At 44.0% G+C, this 11,210-nt stretch overlaps 1 protein-coding gene across 5 annotated transcripts; it reads left to right on the top strand.

Annotated features, from left to right (window-relative positions):
* Positions 1-4,041: 4,041 nt before the first annotated feature.
* Prr15 (proline rich 15) lies at positions 4,042-7,741 on the top strand. Of its 5 annotated transcripts, none has more exons than XM_040291806.2 (2): positions 4,042-4,685; positions 6,584-7,741. In XM_040291806.2, the coding sequence occupies exon 2, from the start codon at positions 6,721-6,723 to the stop codon at positions 7,099-7,101; it is 381 nt and encodes a 126-aa protein (XP_040147740.1). In that variant the 5' UTR covers positions 4,042-4,685; positions 6,584-6,720; the 3' UTR covers positions 7,102-7,741. The 5 variants fall into 5 exon arrangements, with proteins under 5 accessions (XP_040147740.1, XP_005319213.1, XP_077896043.1 ...); XM_005319156.5 differs by having other exon boundaries at positions 6,579-7,741; XM_078039917.1 differs by having other exon boundaries at positions 4,042-4,761.
* The last annotated feature ends 3,469 nt before the right edge of the window (positions 7,742-11,210 follow it).

Raw genomic sequence — 11,210 nt, 5'->3', positions numbered from 1 at the left:
TGCAATAAAGGCAGCAACGGGTATGGGAGATGAGGTTGGCAGGTTGTATTTTACACTTGTTTAGCTCCATGTGCAGAAATATCAAGGAGCTGTGTAAACACTCAGGTCCAGAATTCAGAGGTGAAGCCTGAGCTAAAAATACAAATTCTGAGAGTCACCCTCATGTAAATGGTCCCTGGAGCACAGCAAAGATGATCAGAAAAAGACTTAGGACTGAGCCTCAAAAAATCTAACGTCACGAAGTCTTTGTAAGCTCAAGGTCTGGTTCAGGTTGCCACAGCTTATTCCTGGCTCTGCCCCACCCTGGGTTGTTTTGCACTGAGTGTCACAGCACTTAGAGTAGCCAGTAGTCACATTGTGAACAAAACAGTGCACAGAAAGCACCCATCGTGATATTCACCTAGAGATAACAGCTCGAAAACCTCAGCTTTTATTGGTAACATCGATGGGAAAGAAGAGGAGGAGCTGGCAAGGAAATAGGGAGGAGCAGCCAGGGTGGAAAAGAAGGAAAGTCGGAACAGGGACTGCTTTAAGGAGTTGTCCACAGCCCTGATCGTGCAGAGGGTGGAAAGGATGAAGACTGATAAATGGCCTCAAAATCCGGGAACTTACAGAAGCCACGTTAGTGGAAGTGGTGGGCAGATGCCAGACGGCAGTGGGTCAGAGAGAGAAAGGTTTTATCTGCAGCGAGTATAGACATGTCTGAGACCTGGGCTGACCAAGAGAACGGGATCCAACCAGAGGGAAGCAGGGCCAAGGAGTGTGCTGCATGAAGAGGCTCCAGCAGAGAGACACACCACCGCTCTCCTACAGAATGGCTGCCTGGGGAGGTAGCGAGGTCCTTGTCACCAGCACTCTTCACAAAGAAACTGGATGGCTATTTGGTGAAGTGTGAACCCAGAGGCTGAGAACTTCCAAACCTGTGACTTAGTGAAAGGGGCCACAGAACCAAAGGGGACAAAGGGTATGCCAGCAGGAAAAGTCAGCTGGTGTGGACTGGATTGTGCAGAGAGACTGCACAGGACCCTTCTGCTCAATGTGATCAGCAGCACTTTGTGACTATAGTTTGTGAACCTGGAGATATTCTTTCAGTTAACCTGGCAGAGTACTAGGTGAGATGCTATAACAAGTGGATCCCAATTCCATGCTTGGCTGCAGTGCCCACTGTCGAAAAGTTTATAAAACTTTGCCCATTCCCACTACACAGGCTTCAAAGTCATATAAGTAATTTCCCAGCCTCTCATGCAATGCCAGGTTTGCTAAGAGAGCAAAAGTCAGGGCTGATGTCTAGAAATTTCTGATTTTAATGCCTAGTAACCAATGTTTACCTTCTAAGAATTCGCTCTCTGTTATCTTTGAGGGTATTCATTTATTCATTTAAAGGTTTACCTGAGAAAGCTGCGATTTAATTTTAAAACAGAAAAAAAGTCTTCCATATTCAAATCAGCAACACATTTCTGAAAAGCAAAGAGGACAAGACAAAAATACTAACAAATGTAAGCCATGTCCAGTATGAGCATATTTAAATACTGTAACATTAGGAGTAGCCTACTATTAATTGGATAGATCAGTCAACTTTACATCCTCCCTTTGTGATGTCTGAGCAACACAGAACGGTAGGAACAGATCAAGCACTCCTTCTAGAATCAGCAGCGTGACTCCTGGATCTGTAGCCAGAAAAAATGATAACTGTATTTTTAACTCTGTGCCTGTGTGTGTGTGTGTGTGTGTGTGCGCACCTGTGTGTATGTTTATATTTTGGTATAGGGAGGTTATGAAAAATTCTATAAATTAAAAAGGTCCAAGCCGGGTATGGTGGCACACACACGTAATCTCAGTAGCTCAGAAGGCTGAGGCAGGAGGATCATGAATTCAGAGCCAGCCTCAGCAATTTAGCAAGGCCCTGAGAAACTCAGCAAGAACTTGTCTCTAAATAAAATATAAAATGAGCTGGGGCTATGGCTCAGTGGTTAAGCAACACTGGGTTCCATCCCTGATACTAAAAACATATACACAAAACAAACAAACAAAAAACCCAATTGCTACAATGCCTCTATAGTCTGATGATGCTCATCCTTTGGACTTTGCCAGCTCACGTATACTGGCTCTGCTTGCTTTCTTTTACCTCCTCCTTCCCTAACCTCCACACCTTTTTAATGAAAGTGCCCTATTTCACAGATGCTTTCCCTGCCTCTAAAATCTTGTTCTCTAGTAAACATTTCACTAAATCCTCCATCTCTTGTGAAGACATTTTCAGATTGGTCTCCAAAAAGTGACATTACTTTTCCTCTTTTTTTTTTTGTTAACATTAGCATGTTTTCCTGTAACTATAATAGTCTGTATCAAGTAGGAATGTGTTTGGTTGCAACTAATTGAAAATTTTCTTCGATCTGTGGTTAAATCATAGAGATAGGTATTATCTCACTGAACTAGGAATCTGGAGTAAGTGGTCCCAGGGTTCTTTTAGGGGATACTTTCCACATTCCCATGCCCTCATCCGTAGCATATTGTCTTTTATTCACATGCCTGTGGCCTCCCTGTTGCAATATGCCTCACTATTGCAATAAGGCTGCTGCAACACCAGAGATTACATACTAACACTGTGATTAAATGCAAGAACCAAGCATGTAGCAAAAGATGTTTTTCTCTCTGCCCCTATTTAGGAAGCATTTCCTTAAGTCTTCCTTACCACCCCATGGGCCAAAATGGATGTCATAGCCACTACTATAGAAGGAAAATTATGAAAATATCTCTTTTTCAGCCTCTAGTTAAACTCAATCTCCTCTTTTGTATAAATCAAATGAAATCGTGTTCTACTTATTGTACCTCCAATAGCTCTTTGCAGCCATCTAACTCACCGCCTACTGCCACCACTGTCTCGCAGCCAACACACATGAACTATTCCAACAGTTCCTAACTGGGCTCCCTGTAGCCCCATCTCTGCCTGCTCCATTTGCTCTTTACACCCAACAACTGTGATGTGTTCATGCAAATCTCATAATGTGGCCCCCTCTTTAGTGGGTATTGATCTGAATGGTCTGATCACACAGCTTTCAAGCCTCATCTCCCAGCTTTCTTAGCACTCAGATCACACTTACCTGCTCTCTGCCCCTCAAGAATCTTCATGCCTCAAGCCTTCTGCAAATGCTCACTCTTCCCTACCACAGTTCATAGGTCTCCTTTTAAATGTCTTCACTATATGCAAGGGCTATTTCTTTTCTCTCTTTAAAAAAAATATTTTTAGTTGTAGATGGACACAATACCTTTACTTTATTTATATGTGGTGCTGAGGATCGAACTAGGTCCTTTACATGTGCTAGGCAAAGACTCTACCACTGAGCTACAACCCCAGCCCTGCAAGGGTTATTTCTATAAAAACTTCTATATGTAGATTGCAAATTACTTGAGTTAGACATTACATCTTTCACTACTTTTGTATTGCAGAAAGTGCTCAGAACCAAGATAGTCATCCTTCAGTTGCTCCATACCCAGTCCTTCAGAGGAGTTAGGCTCGCATGTATATGAGCACAGGAACATCAAAACGGGTCTTGGAAAAGGGAGAGCATCCTGCAAGAAGCAAGCAGAATCTCTGCTTTTATTGGCAAAAATGTCCTATGTCAATACCTTCTGTTAAACTAACAAAAAGCGCTCATATGTGACCAGGAGCCAAAGCACCTCGTGGGTTCCTAGCCGGCTCCGCCACGCATCAGCGGGCAACTCTGAGCAACCTTTTAACCTTCGCGTGCTGGGGTTTCCTTGCGCAAATGAGGATAATAATAGAACCTACCTCCTAGGTAAGTGTGAGACATAAATGAGTTAATCCACAAAAAGCGCTTGGAACAGCACCCGCTTGTCAACAGCAAGCTGGTTAATAATGTTATAGCCTTTTAACTAAGGGCGCCTGAAATTCCCCAACATTTTGCCCGAGTGTGAATCAGCCCCCTGTGAGTCACAAAACTTGGGATTCCCGGACCCAGGGAGCGGTGGACAGAGGCGGGGTAGAAATCTGGGTAGGGGCAAAGGGAGAGCTGTCGCAGCATTTATTTAGAAGAGCCCACCTCTAGTCTCGGTCTCCTGTTCTCAAGCCTCCACCATTTATTACCAAGTAGGAGTGAGTCCAGCAAGCGGCGCAGCACAGCTTTTCTCCAATCAGACTCCACCAGGGTGGCGCCACGTCTGAGACCAGATCCAATCTCGTCCCCTGAAGGGCGGGAACGCGAAGTGCCTACCTGCACCTGTGGCAGCGGTGACCGCCTCCTGTTTTTCCCCCTCCCGCTGCCGCTGGGTTCTGGTTTCTCCAATCACTTGGCAAATAACCAGCAGGTGGGCAGATGTCTTTTCGCGTTCCTACCGAAGCGTAGGAAGGCTTAATGCGCCAGAGCCAGCAGCTGGGGTCCCACCTCTGGGCGCTTCCCGAGCGGTTCTATCCGGGAAGAGGGACTTGCCTTACAATGTAAAGCTACTGAATCAGGCGAGGCTGCTGGGTTCTTCACCTGGGCCAAAGAATCCGACAGTTCCTCGGACCCGACTGAGCCCGGGGCTGCCTCCGCACTGCTCAGAAGTTGGAGGTGCCAGAGACCAACAGCAACATTTAGTTAAGCTTCGCTGCAGGGATTGTTTGGTTCGGTTTCCAGCAACGGAATCCCTCCAAGACCGCGCAAAGGGACACCACGCCCCAACTTCAGGTACTCCCTAGCGTGTTCCCTTAGTGATCTCGGTCGTGAGTGCTGAGCGGGCCCGCGGTGTCCTGGAACCAAGCAGGTGAGCTACCGGGGTGGTTCTGCGTCCGCCCAGACAGAACCTGGAGGCGCGGTATCACCCTGGGGTGCTGCCCCGCGCCGCCTAGTCCCTCACCTCCTGGAACCGAAAGGGAAGTTGTGAGCTGAGAGAGTTCAAGAACTGCACTCTTCAGACCTTTGAGTAATTTGCAATTTTTTTTTCCTTGCACAATTTACACAATGCCTTTCGTGCACACAAAGTTTATGGTTCTGGAAATTCTGTAGAATAAAGTGTGGAGGACAGAAAGCTGCACCGGGACCGCCCACCACCAGCATTAGTAAATAACCTGGAGGAGGGGGTGCTTTTCTGATCTGCAAAGTTGTGGAGAGTAGGATGTTTGCAGACCCTACTGCCAATTGTGCTTGAGGGCGTGGGTGCCTTTTGTACCGAAGGAACTTTTGACCGTTTTTTCTTATTGTTTTCAAAGTCCCAGCCCAAGTGTGCCCTGGGGGCATCCTGGGGAGAAGCTGGTGTCACGGTTTGGGGGAGCATCCTAGGCCGCTGGGTCGCCTTCCACAGGCTTTGGGACTTCCTCTCCCTGGTAGTTCCGGGAGGAGAACTACTAAAAACAAACACTGCTGAAGTTTCTCTCCTGCGCACTGGCAAGTCCCAAGAGTGCTGTGCGCGTGGGCTGAGACCAAGCAGAGCAGAAACCTGGAAATGAGCCGCGGCTCAAGTGAATCCTACGCATTCGTGGTAGTAGTGCTGGAGAGGCAGTGTACCAGAAAGTGGGCAGAGAATTTGAGCTTCCAATATTAGCACCTAAGTGTTAATAAGCAGCCTTTTTGCTCCGCAGAGGGGCTATTAAAAGCCTGGAGAAAAAAGAAAATCGTTTTTGGAGTTCATAGTTGAGCGCTCTCTCCTTTGGAGGATGGAATTGCGCAAGAAAAAGAACAGAAACCTTTAATTCGTAACTAAAATTCTCTATAGATGAGTTGATAGTACAGACAGACAACTCGGTGCATAATTGATACAGCACTAAAGGAAAGGGGAGAAAGGACGTTTGCCTCTTGACCTCATCACAGCTGTAGGCGGGAGCGACCTCTCTGAAAACGCTACATTGGTCACTGGGGAATAAAAGGAAGAGTAGGATGGCAGTTTTCACGGGAAGTTAGTCTAGACGTGCTTCTCTGAAAGTCACAAGGCAGAAGCGGTTAAAAGCTGAGTTTAAAAGAAGCAGAACAAAAACAAAAACAAAACAAAAAAACAGTATGAGCTTGTCCCTTTCCCTTACTGGGATATAAATTCCCCATAATATCACATCGAAAAAGATCCTGGATTGCGAATGTCTAGGGGAAAACCTTTGAGGGAAATTTGGGTCTATTTGATCGTGGTCTAAAGCTCATTATTCAACTCTAGCCTCCTCCTCTTGGTTCAGAGCGTCCTCCTCCCAGGTGCTCCTAGGAAGGGAGGTCATTCTAGCCAAGGTGGATCTTTCTGGGCGTCCATCTTACAGTCAGTGTGGACAGGACAGGACATTTTCCCTCTGGAGCCGGCTTGATCCAGATGGCTGGATGTGCCTGGGTGCCCTTCACACGGTAACCACTGAGCTGTCCCTGGAGTCAAAGGTTGAGGCCAGAGCTCAAGGATCTGCCCAGAGATCTGGTGGTGCCACCCTAGAGGTCAGTAGTCCGCTGGCACTGCAGGGGGTGCGGCGGTGCCTCATGGGGGCCACGTGGCTCCGAACTTGGGGAGCTCAGATCTCGCCGGGTGCCAGGTGGAGTGCAGGAGAAGAAAGGAAATTGGGGGCATTCATGACTTAGACCAACCCATTAACCAAGTTGTGTTTTCTTCCCCAGTATAGGGATTGCCTCGGCTCCCATCCCGCAGCCCACGTAGAAGCCTGGGAAAGAGTTGGGGAGAGACCATCGGGAGTAAGGGCCGCCGCTGCAGTTGAAGCCCTTCCCCACGAGGGGCGCCCCAGTCCCCGGCTGGCGGACCATGGCCGACAGCGGTGGCACGGGCAGCTCTGGGCCCTGGTGGAAATCGCTAACCAACAGCAAGAAGAAAAGCAAGGAAGCCACGGTGGGGGCGCAGCCTCTGGCCCAGCCAGACCCCGAGGAGCCCAACCCGCCCAGCCCAGAATGGACTAGCAGCTCCCGAGAGAACCAGCACCCCAACGTGCTTGCGGGCGCCAGCGAGTCCCCGAGGCCAGACAAATTGTGTGGGGAGAAGTCTGGCAACAGCCGCCGCAATTTGAAGATCTCAAGATCTGGCCGCTTTAAGGAGAAGAGGAAAGTGCGTGCCACGCTGCTTCCCGAGGGAGACAGGTCCCCAGAGGAGGCGGACTTCCCTGATGATGCCCAGGAGGACAAGCAATAGCTGGAGTGAGCACTCTAAGGCTTGTCTCTTTTCCCACAATAACCCCAGAACCCAGTTCCATACCTGAGAATTTTGACCCAGCCCCCTATTTGGTGTCTCACCCCACCATATTCATAACATTCACCCGAGGCCTCCAAGATTTTATTTTTCTGGAAATTGAAGTGTCAATTGAGTTCTCAATATTTCATGACTCAAAGATGCATTAAGTATTTATTTGTGGTAAGAGAAGATACATGCCTCTGAGGAAGTTGGCATAATTATTATTTTTTTCCAAGGAGCTGTTTTGGGGCATTTGCCCTTGTTCTTGTCATCTATGGGAGTGAGAGTGATGGAGGGGGCCTTCTTTCAGAGAAAGTAGCTGAACTTGAACTCTGCAGCCCTCAAATGAGGAAGGCTGCTCTTATTAAAGATTCTGAAGACTTTCTTGTGAACATCAGATCTCAGTGCTGTGTTTAATGCCTGAGAAATGCACTTCAGGGAAACTTCCATAGACTTACACCTTAAGTGAAGGGATGGGGAGGGAAGAAGCAGTAAGTAGAAGCATTTCAAAGTGAGGCAGTATTGCTTCAAAAATGGAACTACAAAACTGAACGGCATATTTTAGTGTGGATTATTAAAATTGTTGCACTCTAAGACTTAAGGTGACTTCTGTATTTTTTTTTCCATTCCAAGACAGAAATTCATCATACTTAAAAGCAGGCATGCAAAATCCGGGGTGACAGAGTTAATCATTTGCCACACAACATAGCAGCTACTGAAGGAAAGTTGCAGGGAAGAGAACTTTTCCAGAAACTAGCAACATCTGAACTGGAACCAGTTAGCCAGATATTCCAATTTACTAACCACATTCAAGGAAGGGAGGTATCAACTCATTATTCCTCAATTCTCCTTTTACTTCAGTGCATTTCTATATAGTAAGTCCAAATATATCCTTTTCAGTATTCACTGTTACCTTACCAACAATTGTATAAAAGTCTTTAAACAAATGGACTAAACTCATTCATTTGTGCAAAGCTGCTTCCCGCCTCCGCCCCCAACCCTTTTGCTTCTAAAGCTTATTTCTTTAAAGTCTGTATTTATCTAGTTTCAAAGTCTTTAGATCTATCAACCTAAATATTCTTAAGAAAAATCTGCAGGTTTGCTTTTATTATGAACTTGAAGAAGAAGGGTAGATGAATAGGACTTTCTTTCAGCAAATTACAGGACAGTTATTGTAGTTGTTAAGAGGCACCAAGATCTTTCCCCACTACAATTCAGTTCATTTTTAAACACCCAGAAATGCATACCAAAGAAATTACATTGATCATGTTTTTGTCATTTTAGACAATGACAAGCTACTTACTTTGTATATAGAGGGAAGTTGGATTTTGTTTCTGCCCAATTAATAATTTATGAAATAGCTAAACATGTTGATTGTTCTAGGGAATTTAACAAAGAAATTTGATGAGGATTGCTAAAAGGAATTTAAATTAATGACTCAATATTGAGAACCAGCAGAATAATAGAGTTAACCATTTGATATGAGAGTTTATACATACCAAAGAACTTAACTCTGGAAGAAATTGTTTACCTGGAGATTATAAATACCTTATATTAAAAGAAAAAGCATGTGGGAATGTTTTGTTTTGTGGTGGTTTTGTGTCTGTATGTTTCTTAAGCATAACAACTTTTTTTTATTATTGTACATTTAGAACCCCAAAGTATGTGGCCAAATTCACCTCTAGGTGGAATTTCTGGATGAGGAAGACTTTACATTAATTTTAAATGGGTCTATTGCCCTGAGATTCTGATGAATGAGAACTTGCAGTGGACAAGCAGTTGGTGAAGGAGGGGATTGTGGGCAGGGAGAGAAGGCAGCAGATGTCAAATAAGGATCTGGAAAACCTTGATAAGGTTTTTTAATTTTGTTCTATTGAAAATTAGAGTAAGTAACTATCAAAAATGTTCTCTCCCTCTTCAGGAAGGCCAATAGATTAGTACAGTACCTTTGTATAAAATGAAGTCTGCAATTGTCTGATTTAAAATCTTAACACTAACTCTTTAATCTACAATTTTATTGTTTAAATTTTTTTTCTTCAAAATTCCTCTAAATCCACAAAACATTGGCATTTTCCCAGCTTCCGTGTCTAGTTCTGGATCCCATCCAAGTCTCTAGTTGCTGCAGATATCCAATGGCAGACACAGAATAGTGGAACTTATTAACATGACATCTTTACCCCACTGCTCTGGAAGAAAACCATGCTAATGGCAGTTATGACAGTGAATGCAATTCACAATCTGCCATTGAGGTTTGTAATTACATCGTTTTAAAACAGTCCTAAATTATGCAGTGGGAAGAATACACTGATTTAATCCCAATTCAGTGAAATGGGAAACCAAGAGAATTTGGTGGGATAATAAGATAACATAATTTGAATAAGTGTCTTGCAGGGGATTTATGTGCTTTACAGACAATTAATTCCATTCCCATAATGATTATAAATTCTTAAAGCTTTTAAACTTTGAGATAATTTATAGTACGTAAAAAGAAAATGTTGCTGAGTTAAAATCAGAATTCATTCGTGTAGAGAATTTTATTTTCTTTAAACCCATTTACAAATGAAATTTTACTCATAGATTTGTAAAACATTAGAGGGATTTCAAGGCTATGCTTCCAAATGATATTTTTAAAAAAGGACAAAAATCCAGTGGTCTATTTGCCAAATACTCTTATAACCATGATAATTATATACACAGGGTACTTTTTGCCTCATTGACTCTGCTTGTAAAGTTAGTGGCTGAGCAGTGACTCATATTACAGTGCACCTGAATGTCCCATTGTGTTTGTATTTAGGTTGTTCATCCCATTAGGACTTGCATTTCAAGAGCGCAAACTCAATCTTGCATATGCAGTTAGGATGGTCCTGTTCAGTATTAACATCTGGATTTTTTTTTAAACATTATGTGAATTCAGCAATGCCAGACCTTAGAAGGGAAATATAAACCTAATAAGCATTGGCTAAAACTTTGTCCAAAAAATTATTTTCTTGAGATGTAGAGAAGAACGTTCGGATAACTCAAAATAAATAAAGGATTAAAAATGAGCAAGAAGGATTTGAAATAAAAGGCAAACCAGAAAGGAATAAGTGAATGGAAACTCATATCCAGAGATCACAGAGACCTTTTATGAAAAAAGAGAACGAATATTATTTTCCCTAGAAGTTGATTTTATTATTGGAGTTTATTTTAGATGTACAAAAATTTAGGGGATTCTTTCTTGGAATAAATTCAAGTTTATCTTTTTTTTGGGGGGGTGGGTAGGTGAGTACCAGGGATTGAACTCACAGGCATCAACCACTGAGCTACATCCCCAGCCCCATTTTGTATTTTATTTAGAGACAGGGTCTCACTGAGTTGCTTAGCACCTCGCTTTTGCTGAGGTTGGCTTTGAACTCGGGATCCTCCTGTCTTAGATTCCTGACCAATGGGATCACAGACATGCTCCACCGAGCCTGGCTTCAAGTTTATCTCCACAGCAAGTAAAAAGTGAGATGAGTATCATACATTGGTATGTCAACAGAAGAGACATCCAGTAATATGAGGCTGAACCTAGACTAACCTAGACTAGAAACTGGTCTGAAACCAGACTAGAACGAGTGTAGTACCCAAGTCAAACTTTGTCATAAATGAGCTGGCTGTCACACGGCAGCACAGTTTTTCTCACCTGTTCTCTGTACTCCCTGACCCTGATCTCACCTTACCTCTATGCATGCCTTTTTCTGAGGTTCAGGGAAGTGGAAGATGAAGCACCAGGAGGCCCAGGGGCCCTCCCCAGCCTGCTGTAGGCACCACAAGCATTTCGCCAACCTCTTTGTAAAAAGATGGCTCTGCAGATTTGGAACATGGGATGCTTAGCCTTCATGGTGAACCAAGATTACCACTAAAAGATGGAATGTCAGGAAACTACACAGGACTTAACCTCAGCAGAGGATGGTCAAACATTTTAATAGAATGAATAGAAGGGGTAACAGCTGGGAACTGTTACCAACTGATGGCAGAATATAAGCAATCTTACAAATATGCAAAGCAAGGAATTTGGTTAAATTGTTCTATAGCTGAAATGATAGGCT

Source organism: Ictidomys tridecemlineatus, chromosome 2 (assembly GCF_052094955.1).
Source record: "Ictidomys tridecemlineatus isolate mIctTri1 chromosome 2, mIctTri1.hap1, whole genome shotgun sequence".
NCBI classification, from domain to species: Eukaryota; Metazoa; Chordata; class Mammalia; order Rodentia; family Sciuridae; genus Ictidomys; species Ictidomys tridecemlineatus.
Note: the sequence above shows the minus strand (reverse complement) of the source record. Positions and strands in the feature narration are given on the sequence as shown.

What these genes read in the sequence shown, in the direction of transcription:
- Prr15 (XM_040291806.2), top strand. Translation starts at nt 6,721, where the DNA reads ATGGCCGACAGCGGTGGCACGGGCAGCTCTGGGCCCTGGTGGAAATCG.